The sequence below is a fragment of the Notechis scutatus genome, chromosome Z (assembly GCF_049901735.1).
Source record: "Notechis scutatus isolate UNSWTSFEM ecotype Mainland chromosome Z, rNotScu1.2, whole genome shotgun sequence".
In the NCBI taxonomy this organism is placed as follows: domain Eukaryota; kingdom Metazoa; phylum Chordata; class Lepidosauria; order Squamata; family Elapidae; genus Notechis; species Notechis scutatus.
In genome coordinates this window covers 12139690-12158159 of record NC_142025.1, presented here as the reverse complement: position 1 = coordinate 12158159, position 18470 = coordinate 12139690, and the positions used below count along the sequence as shown (strand labels likewise).

The following is an 18470-nucleotide window of genomic DNA, read 5'->3' as shown; positions in this document are numbered from 1 at the left end:
GAGACCTTCCTTTCCATCTTCCTATTAACCTTGCTTTTTGGAAGCTGGCTAGGAAGAATTAGTGATTATGTGACCCCAGGATTCTGCAGTCATCACAAAGCCAAGCTCCTGTGACATAAGTGTGAGGATCAATCATAAGTCATTTATTTCAGTGTCATAACTTCAAACAGTCACTAAATGAATGATCATAAGTCAAGAACTACCTGTATTTATTCACTAGCTCTGAGTCAGGCTTCAGGAATGTAAATGTGCCTGCTGGCTTCTTCTAGTGAACTATGAGTTTGCAAACAGCTATCCTGAATAATGGCAGTTTTCCTGAATACGGTGTGCATTGAGTGCCTTACTTTAAGCTTATTTGCACTCTCAAGAATATCTGTGTTGGAGTTAGAAAGCCTTTAAGGACTCAGAAACAGGATAAAATGACTTCCTTTCTAAAATGACTCTCCCAGCACCTCTTAATTATCAAGCACATATTTTTCTGAGAATGCATAGTTGAAACCAAAGACAGCATAGCTTCTTTAGAAGGTTTCCTCAGCTCCATCCCAAGTCCCTTTTCCATATTGGATTAGAACAGCTGTGTGTTGATGTTTAAAGTTTAGACGTGGTAGATAGAGCAGTGAAGGTAATTTCTACCTTAAGTATTGGGTGTGTTTGATGGTATATTGTCAGGAGAGCCCGTAGCATGAAAAGTTAAATATATCTATCTTCCTTTCCTAGAAGCCCTCTAGCCTACCTTGTTGTTAGATGATGGCAGAAGTAACAACAGTCTTCCAGAGAGATGTCTTTCTCCCATATTCTCTCACTTAACCCAAGTGTGTCACAGAGCCTCCCAACCTATAGTCAACAAGTAAAACTTTCAGTGGCAAAAGAAATAAAAATATGTTGCTCAATTCACAACATCATCTTAAGGAATCTCCTATAAAATGTTTCAAAGGAGAATTTCAGTTTGAGGCAGATCTCGGGAGATAAGACATTTATGAACAACATAAGAGGCACTATTGGACAGAGATCTCAACATTCATTAAACATAGAATAGCTGAGCTTCCATAGTATGAAATATATATCAGAACCAATAAAGTTCTGCTTTGTCCACAGGAAATAAAGAATAACCTTAGCTCACCGCTAAATAGACATTTATGTTCGTTGCCCAAGTAACACGCCTTTTGAATTGTGTGGGGTTTTTTAGCTGTGTTTGTTTTTTTGGTTTTCTGGAAAGTCCAAATTTAATTTGGAGCTACAGAAGGTTTTTCCTTCTATCCTGATTCTGATGTGCTTTCTTGCGTTTATTAATGATCGCTTTGTACTTTATAGGAGAACTAAGAATGTTATACTCCTCAGTCATGTTTCAGTTAGATTGAATACAGATTTAGGCTCTGACTTTGTCTGGAAAGGGTTATAACAGGAGGAAATTATAAATTTTAATTTATTCCCCTGTTAAATTTTTATTTTTAATAACAATTAAGCTAATGCAATTATAGGTTAATAATGAGTGGTCCTCAACCTGTGGTCTGCAAACCGCTGGGGGGGAGTTGATATCATCAGATGGGGTCTATGAAGGCTTGAAGAAATGTTATGATTTAAATCGGGGGTCTCCAACCTTAGCAACTTTAAGTCCTGGTGAACTTTAATTTCCAGAATTCCCCAGCCAGCAAAGGGAATTCTGGGAGTTGAAGTCTGCCAAGGCATAAAGTTGCCAAGGTTGGAGACCCCTGATTTAAATCTTGATTTAAGTCTTGGAGGTCTGTGGCCATAAAAGGTATTTAAAGGGGATCCATGATAAAGAAAAGGTTGAGAATCACTGTGATAGATATTAAAAGTAATAAATACAAAATAGAATTCTACCTGTTGACTCCAAAGCAATAACATTGGGGGATTTTTTTTCAGCATTGCCTTTAGTCCAGGTAGATGAAAAAGGTGAAAAAGTCAGACCAAACCAAAATCGCTGTATTGTAATTTTGCGTGAAGTACCTGAATCCACTCCAATTGAAGTAAGTATATTATTTCATCAACTGAGTTTTTAGAGTCTTATTTTTTAAATTTATAAAGATAGTAAAACACTAATAAGAGAGAAGATACCTGGAGCATTAGCTTTACTATTTCATGACCTGTCTTGAAATTAAGCAGAACTATATTAGTTCCTGGATACTCTTTATAGAAATATGGCTTCAGTAAGGGCTGAATCAGTCTTTGGCTATAGTTCTCAATGAACCCTTCTTCTCTGCAGCCCTGACAAACTATCATTCCAGTCCATCCATCTCATTTATTTATTTATTTATTTATTGTAGGAGGTTCAAGCACTCTTCAAAAGTGAGAATCTGCCTAAATTCATCAACTGTGAGTTTGCGTATAATGACAACTGGTTTATTACATTTGAGTCTGAAGCGGATGCACAACAGGTAAGCTATCTTTTTTGTGTATGGGTATGTGTGCACTTCTGCATGCATTATATTGAATTGCCTATGTCAGAGACTGTATCATCTTCTTTTAATAACCCCATAATCCCTTGCGGAATGGAGTCTGGGCAACTGAACGGAGCTGAGTGTTGGCTGTTGCCAACGCAGTTATACTCAGCAGATATATTCTCAACGTGCCCAGAGAGGAAATGTCTGCCTCTACCTGGGATCGAATTCACTGCCTCTTGAATGTGAGGCGAGAGCGCCACCTCTAGGCCATCGCACCACATGTCAGAGATTGCATGATTTAGATTAATCATGGCTCAAATACTATGATGAGAACACAATCAAAGAAGACCTCAGCTACTAAGTGACAATAAGAGATCATTGTCCCATGTTTAGAACAAAACACTGACTGTTATGCAAATAAGGATTCCATAATTAAATATACTTATTATTTCCCACAGTTAATTTGGCAGTTGGCAAATAATTAAAGGTAGTCAGAGCAAATAGTTAAAGTAGCCACAGTCAGTGTTGTCATATTATTGCAAGTTCTCCAGTTGGGAAGGTATTCATAATGTTAATAGGTATGTTAACTCCACTGGGTGCATAGCGTATAGTTTATTTCCCCCCCGCCCATCTTATTAGCATAAGTCTTGGTAGATTTTGGAAGTCTAGTGAAAAGGAGCCTGAAGTTAACAGTTCCTCAACTACTGTAAGATGTTAATAGTATCACTTGGGTTCAAGTCCCACTAAAATGAGTTATATAACTTGTTCCTGTTGGCTTTAATAAATCTAAAATGCATATTCTGTGATTATCAAATTTGCCTGGATTTCTCTCAAAACATTCTTCAACACCATAACTGCAAAAATCTCCAGTGCTCTCTCTAGCTGGTTCTTTCCCACAATATGAGGTTATTGCCAGATCAAAATAAACACAAAAAAATTTATGTGTTCCCAAACATGGAGCCTATAATATGTTATTTGTTAATTTGAATTACATATGTAAATTCTACATTAGGTAGAAAGGTGTTCATGCTTTTGTTCCCATTAATTCAATTGCACCATTTCAAATAAGTGTATCTTTCTTTTAAAGGCTTACAGATACCTTAGAGAAGATGTGAAAACTTTCCAAGGAAAACCAATTAAGGTAAATGTATGATTTTGGAATTTGATTTTATAATTGGGATAATTCCAAACAACATCTTCTAAGGATATAATCTTCTATCATTTGCAGGCACGAATAAAAGCAAAAGCTATAGCTATAAATTCATTTTTGCCAAAGAATGGATACAGACCAGTGGACATGAATATCTACACACAACAGCGTTATACAACATCATTTGCATACTTACCTCCAGTATACGGGCCCCAACAGCAATTTCCACTATATAGTTTAATTACACCACAAGCCTGGTCTACAACACACAGCTATATTGATCCATCGTTGGTAAGCAAATTGGGGAACCATTTTGTTTGTTTGTTTGTTCATGCTGCTGAGAGGAATTAGGGGAACTGTCCACGGAGAGAAAACTTACACAATTGTATTTTACAACCATTGTATGTATTATTCCTCTGTACCTAAAGCTCTCCATGTATCTATACCTAGAAGAGGGGATTATGCTCAACTTTTCTGCAGTGGTATTCAGTAAGACAGAGAACTTTTAATGAGGAAAATAAAAATCCTTTGAAACCTGACGGTATAGTCTTGAAGCCTTTAGTTTAGTATGTTTGCACTGTTTGCAAAGTATAATTTTGAAACCTTTGCTTCCCCTTTTTGAGTTGGACATCAAGGCATTTCCTGAAGTAGCTTATTTTAGAGTTAAATCTACATTACTTGATCTAATACTATGATTCAAACTCAGAACAGTCTGTTTAATAAAATCTGGGATGGAAAAAATCAAACAGGTTAAAATTCCAGACAACTTTCTGTGATGTAACATGCTTTTTTATATTTTAAAACTTTCAGCATGTCGGATTGATAATGTTGCCTTGTCCTTGATGTGTATTGATTTTTATAAATTCATTATACTAAGCTTACTAAATCAAATCTCACAGGATATAAAATTGCATACAAAGATATTTTATCATATCTCTCCCTTTTATGCTTACTTTCTTCATGTACATTTTTGTCCAGAAGAACCAAGGTTTTAGAAATATAAATGTAAAGGTAGTCTTCAACTTACAACAGTTCATTTAGTGACCGTGCAAAGTTACAACAGCACTAGAAAAAGTGACTTATAACCATTTTCCACAGTTATGAGCTTTGCAGCATCCCCATGGTCATGTGATCAAAATTCAGATGCTTGGCAATTGGTTCATATTTATGACCACTGCTATGTCCCAAGGTCATGTGATCAGCTTTTGTAATCTTCTGACAAGCAAAGTCGATAGGGAAACCAGATTCACTTAACAATTAGCTTTGTTGTAGCATAAGTGATTCACTTAACAACTGTAGCAAGAAAGATCATAACATGGGGCAAAATTCACTTAACAAATGTTTTACTTATCAACAGAAATTTGGGGCCATATTGTATTTATATTGTACCTGTATTTATATTGTGCTGTATTATGAGTGTATTTTATTCTAAAACCAAGGTTTGGTATGTAATGAGAATATTGTATTAATGAGAATATTAATAAGCACAAGCATGATGCTTATGCAGAAAAGTAAAGTGAAGTGTGCTATTGTGCTATTTTCAGAATTTTATGGATATATTGAAAGTTTCAAATCTATATCTGAAATTTTCTGTTCTATAGGTCGCCCCATTTCCAAATACTGGATTTATCAATGGATTTACAGCTCCTACTTTCAAGCCAACTGTTACTCCACTTGCTACTCTTAGGCAGTATACACCAAGAACCAGGCAAGTTCTGTTAATACACTTTGTTTACCTGGACAATATTCCTGGTGCAAATAAACTTATAAATATCTCAGGGGTTTTGATTACAAAATGTCACAATTTCTCTCTCTTCCTTGATCTCTTAAAAAAGCATACACAACAAGTAAGGCAGGTAAAATGGAATAGGGAAATATTTGTATAGAAGACAATGAACCAAAGAAAATTGTGAATTAGCTGCAAATGTTTTATACCAAATTATGAATTCCATTACTAAATGACCATTGAGTCATAACTCTTGTCTTTGTGCAGAGAAATATATTAAGCTTTGGACTGTAGCCATCCATCTACCCTATTCTAAAGATGCCTCTAGGATTTGTGTTTGGCCCAGAGGCATTCTTGGAAATATGGACTGTGATTGAGAATAGTGCCAAACACTGTGATCAGTTGACCTTAGACTCCAGTAAAAGCTGTGCATGTTGGTGCAGTTCTAAACATCTCCTGAAGATGTTATATGACAGCTCTGAAAGGTTTTTATTTTTCCCTGTCCAGAAATCCCAGCAAATCATATCTACGGCATACAATTCCTACTGTAGACAGAGGGACTGGATTGCTAGAGAGCCCTACAATATTCAATCTTTCTGCTGACCGATTAATCAACGGTGTCAGGAACCCACAAACCAGGCATCCAGGACAAAACAGGACACGGATGCAAAGTACTACAAACTATATAAAGCGAGATGTAGGGAGCGGGCGAGTAGAATCCACGGCTTCAGATTCATCCCCCAGCTTAGGCAGAGGAAGGTGGGTATTGAAATTTAGGGTAAAGCACTAGCCCCTGAGGTTTGGGAATGTTGTATGTTTCCATGTTAGAGATTTCAAAAAGAATAATTCTATGGAAATGAGGCAAGAAAAAACTTCTCAGTTGAAAAGAGAAAGATTTAAACAGAAGCAGAACTATTTGAAGTGAATTATTTGATAGTATAATCGGTGACAAAACACTAAGGAGATTCTCAGGTCACTTTAAGCCGTGATGATTCAGTATGTGAGCCAACCTTTGTGTATAGAGAATAATTTCATTGTCCAGCTAAGAAGTTTGTCTGTCTGTTTGTCTGTCTGTCTATTGATAATCTGAGTAAAAACATAACAGCATATGGAAAGTACTGGTTCAGATGTCACATTTATGTGAGGACCTGAGGGCAGGAGGAGAAACAATGGGTGGAAACTAATCAAGGAGAGAAGCAACTTAAAACTAAGAGAAATTTCCTGACAGCTAGAACAATTAATCAGTGGAACAACTTCCCTACAGAAGTTGTGAATGCTCCAACACTGGAAGTTTTTAAGAAGATGTTGGATAAACATTTGTCTGAAGTGATGTAGGGTTTTCTGCCTAGGCAGGGGTTTGGACTAGAAAACCTCCAAGGTCCCTTCCAACTCTGTTATTCTATTCTATATTATGTGCAATAATAATTTGTGCATAATTTACAACTGCTTACCAAAAAAGCTGATTGCTACTATATTGAATTGTTTATTAAAGTGGATCTAATTAGTGCAGCTTAGAAAATAAATGGCAAAGGAATTACTTCCAGAAACTTGAGGAAAAAGGTTTTTTTAAGAAAAAGAAGTTATTTAATGAGCATCATACTTTGGATTTTTTAATATTTAAAGTAAAACAATGTACATCTAGACTTACAAAGTTCTTGCATAAGTGATCTTCACTGAAAGTTATAACATTTCTGGATTCAGGATATTGGACATTTCTGATATTCCAGAAACGCTAGCTGATGTGGTACAAATAAATGGAAAGCATAGGTTTGAAAATTGGTAGCAAGGCCATTCAGACATGTATGACTCTTCCTCTTGCAAATTCAGGATAGCATACCAAGTCCTCCATTTTCTACATCCTTTCAAAAAATTTCACATGACCCTGGGAGGTAGGTTACACTAGGCTGAATAATAGTGATTTGCCGAAGATCACAGTTCACATACCTGACAAAAATAATCTTGAGCCTGCTTCTTTGACCTAATTGAAAGTTCTGATAGCTACACCCCAAGGGTTTTCTCAGTGTAAGGGTATAATCACATTTAAAATGATACCTTAAGAATGAATAAATTGTAATAATGATGATGTCTGTCCTTCCAGAAAAAACTCTTACGGCTATCGAAAAAAGAGAGATGACAAGTTTGTGGTGAGTATGCAATGTCTAGATATTCACTTGAGACTAGAAGATTCTTGACTAGAAGATTCTTGACTAAAGAGTAGCACAGCCTCAGTGAGGAATGATTTGACATAATGTTAAATGGTGATTTAAACTGTAAAAATATCTATTCTAATTATCTATTCTAAATTACCTCCAAATCGTCATGAGGTACATGGCAAAGTTGATGGTGACTCACATTTGTGTTAGATTTTTCAAGTTGTTGAAGCAATTTTACAAAGCATCCCCCTTCTTGTTCCAGTTCTGTTTGAATTCCTTTTCTAACTAATCTGTTCTACCAAACATAGGAAAAAATTCTCCCATAACAAAATAACTGATTCTTGTTTTAGTCACAATGGTTTCCTGCAAACTGCTTGATGTTTTAGCTGATGGTGTTCTTTTCTCCTTATCTATAATTTCCATCTTTTTTTCCTTATGCTTCTACGTGGATTTTGTCTTAAAATTTGAATCTCCCTTTCCATTTCCTCCACAAAACAGAGATACGTTCACATTACTTGTTTCATATTTTGGTCATATTACTAAGAAGAAGAAACACTTAATTTTCCCATATTACAATGGATATAGTTTCCAGCTTCCTGTAGAGAGCCATTTAGAATTGTAATTAAAGGAAGCTGTGTGTTGTAGCTGTTCTTTTAATGACTTTAATTGAAACTTTAAAAAAAATAAGATTGAACCTATAGGATAATATAAAGTAAGAAATGAAAGAAATCCATGAGAAAGAAAGTGAAAGAAAACATAAATATAAAAAAAGAAGTGGCTTCTGATATTCTTGCTGATATAAGTACAATTACATTTTAATCTCTCTCTCAAGTTATGTATCCTAATAAAGCCATAAATCTCAAGTTCATTTTTATCATTTTTACACAAAAAGTCCCTAAGAGCTTTCTCTACCAATAAATGTAAATAGAATCTTTTTTTTTTGTAATCAAAGAAATTAATTTATCCATATCTGCAAGATGTGTCAATTTTACAAAACATTCCTCCATAGTGCATAGTGTTGAATCTTATCTTCTGTCTGCGTGATTGTTTTTCATGCATAAAATTGTCAAGTTGTGCCTAGAAAATCTGCATCAACTCCTTAAAGTAAGAGCTGATTTTTTTGTTTTTATTCACCTGGGTTTCTTGAAATAAAGATGATGGTAAAAGGGCTTTCTTTGTTGCATTACCTTTCGTTTGGGACAGCATCCCTTGAAGAATCACTCCCCTCCCACCATTCCTGCCTTCAAGATAACCTTAAAATATGGCTGTTTCCTAAGGATTTAGTTATGTTATTTGGTAGGCATGTCTAGGTTGGGGGGATATGGAAGAGTGTTTTCTCCATGGTTTCCTCAGGGTGGTGGTTCTTCTTTTATAGCATGTTAATTCCTCTGTTGTTAATTTTTGCTAAGAATCGTTTTTTATGTTAGTCAGTCTAGAAATGGATGGATGGCAATATTAATCCACTACTCGTGGACAATGCTTAAATGCGTTGTGTTTCATTCTAACTTCTGAATGATAAATTTAAAACTATAACACCTACTTAGACATAGCCTGTTGGCAGGAAAGAAAAGTATTTAATTAAATAGAAAGTCAACTGATGTAACTACTTTATGACTGCCTAAGTGTGAGGTATGCATATTTTGATTGTTTCCTACAAGTTTGTGCCCTTTTTCTTGAAGGTTGCTGTTGCCTTGCTTTCTTATTCTACACTTCTCTTGCAGAGAGGACAAACGCAGTCTCCACCGCCTACAAAACCGCCATCTCCAAGTTTTGAGCTGGGGTTGTCCAGTTTTCCTCCCTTGCCTGGAGCTGCTGGCAATCTAAAGACTGAAGACATGTTTGAAAACCGGTTGTCAAATGTGAATGTGTCATCAAAAGAAAAAGTAAAAATCCACAGATGTTGGGCAAGGGTGCATTTAGGGACACACACTTGTTCACTCTGAGGATCATAATTCTTTAATGGTCCTTTGTGATGGTTTTGAGAAAAGAGGCTTAGAAACACCCATCTTACAAAGTATTGCTTTCTGCAGCAGGCTATTTTCTGTAGTGCTGTTGTACTTGATAGTAGCTTTGCCAATATCACTTGGCTAGAAGCCTGCTTGGCATGGCTCTTTATATCCTACTCCTTTATATCCTACTCAGATTTTTCTCAGAATGGTATATAATAGGGTAACCTTCAGCCTGGAAAAGGGTCACACTTCAAACACTAGGTAGAAATGCTTACTGTTACATGTGTTGTTAAGCCCCTCAGATACCAAACTATGTAGCAGCAAATATTAACTCTACCGTTTATTTCTTGTGGTGGACAATTTCTGAAATAGTCTGTATTTGGATAAAATCAAAGCAATGTATCATATTCAGCATTGACTTTGATGCAGATTGAAATTATTTTAAAAAGTTATCTACAGCTATTGTACCATGTTTAATTTCTGAAGTAAACATGGCTTAATCTTTCTTTTAAAATTTTAGTAATTGACCACAGGGGTTGGGCAGGGCTGCTACAGGTAGTCTTGCAAACACAATTGAACTCCAAATTTGTGTTGCTAAGCATGGTTAAGGGAGTTTTGCCCAATGTTACCACCTTTTTTTTGGCCAAACTTGTTAAGCAAATCACTGCAGTTGTTAAGCGAGTCATTCGTTCATTAAATAAATCTGGCTTCTCCCATTGACTTTACTTGTTGGAAATCAGCAAAGAAGGTTTACAAATGGCAATTGCATGATGTTGAAATGCTGCAACTGTCATAAATATATGCGAGTTGCCAAGCATCCAGATTTTGATCATGGGAAACTGCAGTGGCCATAAGTATGAAAAATGATCATGAATCATTTTTTTCAGTGGCTATAACTTCAAACAATCACTAAATGAATCATTTTAAGTCAAGGACAACCTGTACTACCTTTGTTCTGCCTCCCTCTGATGACAGTGGTTTGGTTATAAATATATTCTGCATTTGAATGGAAATGTAGTTTAAATGACTTGAATTTTGTTTTTCTCAGGGCATCAGTGTAGGTACAAACACAGTACCAGCTGGGATTCCTCGTGAGCTTTATTTGCCGGTTTCTTCTGCTCTGCCAAGGACATCTGAAACATCTCCTTCCCCATCCCAGGCTCCTGAGTAAGGACCTTATAATACAGAGCTTTGAACACATTGTTTTGAATCAACATTTTCCATTGTCCATCATCAAAAGGCTGGATATTATTCTGTCAATAGATTTTGAACCATTTTATAAATAACATTGCTTAACAGCAACAGCATAGAATTTTCATCTGAATTGTGCAAAAGCACATACTGACTTATGGCTTGATTGTCAGTGTTGAAAAAATTATCTGTGTGTCTGCAACATAAACAGGTTTCTTACAATAAAAATAGACAGTAGGGATTTGCTACTATGGACGTCACTATGCAGAAGGTAGAATTGAGGCATTTTCATTATACTCAGCTGTTCTTTCTATTATTTTACAGTGATCCCAAAGCTATGGACAAGCAGAAAGAAACTCAAAGTACTCAAAGACGTTGGTACATTGTTACTACTGCTTCTAAATCAGTACAGGTCAATGGGGGCCATCTAGCAGTAAGTGCATTTTGGTTTTTATAAGAAGTTGATGAGAACTTTTTGGCTTTTATATTTTTATTTATACTAGAGGAGAGATTTGTCACAAAAACACATCGTACTAAGCAATAATGTGATACATTTTGTTTTGACTTAGTATATTATGCAAATCCAATTCCTCTGATGCTTTTTAAAGAAACCATCATGTTTTCAAAGTTCTCTCTAACCTCAGAATCCCAGTTGTCTTACAGATGGCAAGCGCGTAAGTCTTACAATTATGACATGTTGAATCAAAAACTTACTATTAAACTCCAGCAACAAAGTAGTCAGAATGTGGTGTATGGGCAGTAAATCCACTCTGTCAAAATAGATATGTTCATATCTATCTTGCATGTTGAGAATCAAGAATTAAACCATAATGAACCATTCCTTGTTGTACAAATCCAGCCATTTTAATTTAAAAGCCCTAGATTGTGGTACACTCTATTGTTTGAACTAAGTCAGTTGAAGTTTTTTTTACCAACCATGACATAATGCTGCAATTCATGCCTGTTCCTGACTGCTTCAGCCATCCTCCTGGATGATTTGCTCATATAGGTAGTCCTCGACTTACAGCCATTCGTTTGAAGTTACAGTGACCAATCCCCAAAGTTACGGCTGTTTCAGTACCCTCATGGTCAGATGATCAGAATTCAGGGATTTAACAGCTCACTGAAAACTGCTGGGGCACTTCAATTACCTTCACCCACCTATCTCCCTCTGTCTGTGCCTTTTTTGGCACTGAGCACTGCACCTTCCCTGCTGCCCTAGTTGACCTTGCCATCTTTTTGCTCCCACTGCTAACCAAGCATGCCTACCTAGCCTGGCGCTCCACGAGGCAACTACTGCCTGCGCAAAGCTTTTTTTGTCCTGGTTGTGCACAATGGTTTCCTCACATCTTCCTACAGCCCCAGAGCTGTGTCATGCCAAGAAAGCTCCTAAGATCCTGAACTGAAGCATGGCAAGCAGCCCCAGAGTCACACAATTAGTAGGGTGCAGGGGGACCAAAAGCAAGGATAGGACCAAAAGCAAGGATGGGGGAGAGATAGGTAAATGGGGAGACATTGGAGGCAATCTGTTACATCGCCAAGGGTCAGGGCTGGGAAGGACCAAACTCAGAATGGTTTGGTTTAGGTCAGGTCCTCTTAGCTAAGAGCAAGTATACCGCTTCATATTTATATATATTTATATTCCGCTTCATAGCACAGCACTCTGTGTTGACGGGGTCAGTGTATTGCCCCCAACAATTCTTATTTTTCCAGACTCAGAAGGATGGAAGAATGAACCCTCAGCTGGTCAGGATTGAACTCCTGGCAGTGAACAGTGAATTGGCCTGCAATACTGCAACCTAACTACTGCGCTATCGCAGCTCTTAATGACTGGTGGAAATTCTCTTAAGGAGTGCCAGGAGTGCCATCACTAAGTGATGCAGTCATTAAGGAAAAGTCACTGATCACAGGATGTCATGTTTTATGGCAGCACTGCTTAATGATGGGATTTCACTCCCAGTTGTTGTCCTAAGACAAAGATTACCTCTATTCCTTACATTATTTTCCCAAATAATCTCCAGAGAGACTGAAACTGCAGCATGATTTTTATCACTCTGATGTCCATCAGGGGTTCAAGATTCTAGTACACAATTGAATGTCTTAGCTCTATTTATGATTCAATTCTTCAGAACAATAAAAATTTCTTAAGGAGTAACATTTTTTGTTGGAAGAATCGCAAACCTATGCAAGGCCTTCATCTTATTTTGTGTAGAATTCATACTTCTGGTGGTGACGAGATTACTCAGTTTTATTCAATTTTATTTTTGTGTGTGTTTTTTTAATAAAGCAGGAACGGCGAAAACCTAGTTATGCAGAAATCTGTCAGAGGATTAGTAAGGATGCAGCTCCATTGCAGTCTCCAAAAGAACAGAAGCCAAACACTGTTGCTTGTGGGAAAGAGGAAAGGAAACCCACAGAAACACTAGAAAGAAGCAAAGAATTGAAGTCTAAAGACCAGTGGAGACCATCAAGACACAGGTCTCCTCTTCCTCCATCCGTTGGAAAACGTCTGACTAAAGAACAGAGCACTCCTCCCAAATCTCCTCAGTGAAAGTAGCACTTAGGTTGAATTTCAAGAAGTTTTCACTATGAAATTACCCTATGTTGACACTCAGAGTACAAAGAAGGAGTTGCTGGTTAAAAGCTTGCAGGGGTTATGAAGTATATGAAATGCCTGCTAGAGGTTTTTTGTTGTTGTTTGTTATTGTTTATTTCTTTGTAAAATAGTTTATTATTATTCTTTTCTTACATCCTTATCAAATTCCCCTTGAGCAACCAGTCAATTCCGTCGGTTTAATTAAATTTTATGTTAGATTGGTGCTGAACATAAGACAATGCCTAAAATCTTTTTTTTTTTATATTATTAGAAGGAAGATGCATTAATCTGAAATCCATTTTTATGAAGCCTCCATGTATGGATGAATACAAGCTCATTCTAATGAGGTTTTTTTTTCCCCTAATTTACTAGACAGAACTGTGCTGCTGTATTTCTTTAAATAACTGGTTTGTAAGTAAGAATCTTCAAAAAAAGTCCTGAATACTAATAATAGCTAATACATGAAATATAAAGCAGAACAGATGATTTACAAATCAGTAAGACAAGTTAACTTTTTTTTTTTTTTTTTGAAATTCCAGTTGCTGTAGCAAATCAGCAGAGTATTTTTTTAAGTTTAAAAAAATAAAACTGGTTCTAATATTTTTGTTTTTGGCCAAAGGAGAACTTCATAAAGATCAACTGTGAGTTCTCTAGATTATTTGCATTGATAGATTGTAAGCAAGTAACCAGTTTCTCAGTCCAAGATGAAATGATCTCATGACTTTCTGGAAAAGAAAAAAAAAGCACATTATAAATTAATTAAATGTGCCCTTGTGTATGGTGGATGCAAGCTAATGGCAGTTTTTCACAAGATAGCACAATAGCACTCTTGTGATGAAGATTTCAATTTTTTGTCCTTCTCTCAACCGGGAAGCTAATTTTGAACCCTTTTCTGATTGAAACCCATGCTCTGTGTAAGTTTTCAAAACTGTGTTCCAAATGCTCTTTGAAAGAGTTTATATCTTAAATCAGCCTGAGTGCTGACACTTTCTATACCTACCAACATTGGCACATGGATTTAATTTCTTTCTTTTAGTCCATGAATTGATGGTGTTTTAGTATGTGTGTGCAAGGATGCACAAGAAAGACATTGCCCTGTATCCTGCCTGGGGTGAGATTTAAGACACTTTAGAAGCAACATGCTTTCTGAAGGACAAGGCTGCACTTAATACATTTCTAATAAAGTTGCTGATAAATTATTTTTTGTTTTAAATACCTAAAGCTTTTCTTTTTGGGTGTTTAAGCAGCAGATGGTTCAGATCAAAAGGTGTTCCTACTAAGTAGTTTATTCCACCTACACACGCACACCTACACACACACATACATGCATACACACCAAAAGATTTATTTAAACAACTGATTTTTTTAAAAGAATTATTTCCATCCAATTTTTAAAGACTTGAATTTTATTTAAACTTGAAAATGACTTTGCCTTAACTTTTGTATAAGACAGCTTAGAATTATTGAAGTCTGACCCCATTAAGGGTTAGCACAGGGTGGCATATACAGAATTACTCAGTTACAGTATCTATGTACTGTCACTGGCCTTACTGGGTAAACATACTCTAGTACAGGTCGTAGTGGCAGTTTTTGTAATATACCTTAAAAAGATCTTAAGCAGTTGATCTTTTTCAAAATGTTGAAAAAAAAATCTGTAAATGGAAATAGTCAATACTGTATTAAAATGTGCACTTGGAAGTGTGTGCTTTTGCTTGTACAGGTGTAAATAATCAGAACATATAAAAAGGTACCATTAAAAAACCTGATAAAAATTATTGATATATTATAAATGTTGCTGTTGAACTGGATGTAGATAACTAAGTGTTGTGGTTTGGATATTACTTTAATTTGTTTTTCCCTTGTTTCTTTTTCTTTACTCTGATAAGTTGAGCTAAGTCTGCCTCTTCACTGCTAAGGGGAATGGAAGAAAGCCTGTCTTTAAAAGTCCTGACATTGTAAATACTTTCTGGAAGTTTTGCATTTTGTTCATATGGAACACAGGTGTGCAGTATAAATTTCAATTCCTAGGACCTGAAATTAGTATTATTTTAATGAATTAGAAAGAAACAACATTGCCACCAGAAGCTCCCACCCCAGGTATATTCAACTACTTGTAGGCCAACACATTAGTAAAACTGGATTTAAAATTTCCACATAGCTATTTAAAAAGCAAACAATTAAAAATCCTAGAGCAGTTGATCTCCTAACATAAGTTGCTGCTATTTATAATTATCCTTACCAAAAGAAAAACAAACAGATCATCTTGCTCCTTGCACTGCAGACTTTAAAATGGCAAGTTGAGTCTTGTTTGTTAATTCCTGAGAAGATACACAAGGAGAGAGTCAAAATCATCTTATATAACATTGGTTTATCATTGATCCTCCCCCCCCCCTCCACTCCCATGAGCAGTGAAAGAGGGGCAGTGAGACAGGAGGTATAATTTAGGCCAGCTATGAGTTGTCTTCATTTGCCTGCTGAGAGCATGAATACAACAGCTGCAAACAAAGAGAAGAGGCCACAAGTATAGAGCTAATCATTGGAGCTAGCTTACGATAACTTTTGCAGGTCAGTAGATAGGCTGTATTATTTTTAATGCATTTGCTGCTGCTCTTTATACTAGGCTAATACACTGTAATTCTCACTCAAATAACAGTCTGTTTACTGTGATGGCTTTTTTTTTTCTTTAAAAGAAAGTGTCATGCCAAATAATTCCAGTAATTTTTAACATTCTCGTATTCAAACAGTTCAGGACTATTTAACAACACAGGCTATTTATGTTTAGCTATTCAGATCTGCCTTTTTTTTAAAGTCTTCTTAAATTATTGAGTTGCAGGTTAAAACAACCCATTGGAAAGGGTGGACAGGAAGGCCACCCTTTGGTGCTCCTTGAAATAGAATTATATAGGTTCTTCTGAGTCTGTTTATTCAAAGGATGCATTCAAATATGAATTTTGTTTCTGCATATTTAATATGTACAGTATTTTTTGCCTTAGGATGTCCTATCTACCATTACTACCCTTGCTCCAATTTTGAATCTAGTCAGAAAAACCAATAAATTGTCACACCCTTAATTTTGGTTACTATTTTTTTTTTTCTGCCTCTCTTCTGGAATTAGAACTTGTTTTCAGAGAGGTGTCATTCCTTGGATGCAGTGTTTTGTCACAGCCACTGATTGACCAAGGTTTCCACTTGTTTCTATATCCCTTTCAACATGCTGTAGTTTTTAGGGGTTATGGGCCCAAATCAGACTGCTAGCAGCGGACAATCAAAGGTGATAGCTGCCAAGTCACTAAAGTGATAGCTGCCAAGTCACTAAAGCAAAGATGTCATAGGGAGGCCATGTTTTTCCTGAAGGTGGGTTTTTAGTTCTTCTGTTTAAGACTGGAATCAAGCTTACATGTAAACTATTTGATAATTTAAGTTTCCTTTTATGTCATAAAATGTACAACTGTCTAAAAATGTAGGTTATGAAAAATAAAAAGATTTAGCACTGCTGAGTTTCTCTCTTTTTTAAAAAAAATAAGTCATTAAAAAACCTTTGTCTTTGCATTCACTTAGATCTAAGCTTGTTGCAAAGAGACCAATACCAGAAGTTTCTTTGCTCCTTTCTTGGGCCTGTCCTGGTGCTCTGAGACTGACCCAGTGTGCCCATTTATCAAGCAGTTTGCTCTTTGGTAATATTTGCCTCATGTTATCATTTTCCCTCCAACATACATCTATTTAACTTGTTCCTGGCCCACTCTCTGTATAGTTTGCTCACTTACTTGCTTTAAAACTACTTTGAGCATGAATTGAAGTAATATGTGTTTTGAGTGTGCCATATGAGCCTCCGTGGCGCAGTAGTTAGAGTGCAGTACCACAGGCTGTTTCTGCTGACTGCCGGCTGACTGCAATTTGGCAGTTCAAATCTCACCAGGCTCAAGGTTGACTTAGCCTTCCATCCTTCCGAGGACCCAAATTGTTGGGGACAATACGCTGACTCTGTAAATCGCTTAGGGCTGTAAAGCACTGTAAAGTGATATACAAGTGTTATTGCTATCCTTTCCACAACTGGTTCAGAGCATTTGTTATTTGAGTTAATTGTGGTCTTAAAACTGAAGGATAATATCCCATCTATGAGGGCATGACACTAAAGTGTTGTATATAGAGTATGAAAGGGCTCAACAGTTAAAGCCACTGAGCTTGTCAGTTGGGAAGCTGACAGCCCGGGTTTGAGACCCGAGCACCACGCAATGGAATGAGTTTCAGTTACTTGCCATTCCTGCCAATCTAGCACTGCGAACGCATGTAAAATGTGACTAGATAAATAGGTATCACTTTGGTGGGAAGGTAATAGAGTTCCTTGTTTATCAGCCTATACAGCCTTGCTTGCTACATGACAGAAGCATCAGACAATGCTGACTCCCTCAGCTAAGAATCTTGAGATGAATCAGACACAACTATACAGAGAAAGTCTTTATCTTTTTTTATATACAGTACAGTTTTTGAAAGTCAAAGCTTTATCTTAAAATTATTGAAATCAATTACATTTAGATGTGACTACCTCCAATGATTTTGATTGGTCTATTTCTCATACATGAATAACAAAGTATGAGTTGCTACAGTAGATTTCATACAGTCACTTAATTACTGGTTTGTTTGTTTTTCGCAAATGCTTAATTTTGTTCCAATGGAGATATTCGAAAAACCAAATGAGAGAACAAAAATATATCAAAATTGCAGCTTAACAATATGCATAGGATAAAGTTTTTAGAAAACTCAAGGAATTATTCTGCGAAGCTGGAAATCTTAAGTGGGAAGAAATCTTATTAAACAAATTATGCATATTGACTATGTACTAAACATATTTTGATAGATCCCTGCTGACAGCTCAGAAATAAGTCTGCTTTTGAATGTTGTGCCACATTAAGTTTCATCATGGAGGCATATTTCCATGCATGCCTTGTCATCAGAACAAACTATTAAATCTTTTATCATTGTTCCTTTCAAATATCAGTGAGGAAACTGGCTTGTTATGAAATGTGACTTCTCTAGACAAGTAGGCTTCATGCTTGTCTTCCAGATGCAGTTTTCAGCAATGCTCCAAAAATGGAGCCTATTTGAATTCCTGCTCATTATTCTAGGTAGAAATATGCAGAAATCTGTGAATAGAACAGAACAGAATAGAATGGAACAGGTTTATTGGCCAAGTGATTGGACACACAAGGACTAAATAAGCAATGAACATAAATCATACTAGAAAATTAAATAAAACAATATAAATCGTAAAGATACAAGCAACAAAACTGGTTGGCGCACATGTC

The 18470-nt window shown here is 36.3% G+C and overlaps 1 protein-coding gene across 16 annotated transcripts in view; it reads left to right on the top strand.

Annotated features, from left to right (window-relative positions):
- The window catches only part of LARP4B (La ribonucleoprotein 4B), a 49645-nt gene extending 32983 nt beyond the window's left edge, over positions 1-16662 (top strand). For 6 of the 16 annotated variants that reach the window (XM_087946317.1, XM_087946318.1, XM_087946320.1 and 3 more), the window contains 11 exons: positions 1885-1988; positions 2286-2396; positions 3490-3543; positions 3631-3843; positions 5154-5260; positions 5786-6037; positions 7377-7422; positions 9153-9314; positions 10429-10547; positions 10896-11004; positions 12859-16662. In XM_087946317.1, the coding sequence (XP_087802443.1) occupies positions 1885-1988; positions 2286-2396; positions 3490-3543; positions 3631-3843; positions 5154-5260; positions 5786-6037; positions 7377-7422; positions 9153-9314; positions 10429-10547; positions 10896-11004; positions 12859-13122 (1541 nt within the window). In that variant the 3' untranslated portion in view covers positions 13123-16662. The remainder of the gene's footprint in view (positions 1-1884; positions 1989-2285; positions 2397-3489; positions 3544-3630; positions 3844-5153; positions 5261-5785; positions 6038-7376; positions 7423-9152; positions 9315-10428; positions 10548-10895; positions 11005-12858) is intronic. The other 10 variants (XM_087946325.1, XM_087946326.1, XM_087946328.1 and 7 more) reach the window with 4 other exon arrangements.
- Positions 16663-18470: the final 1808 nt, after the last annotated feature.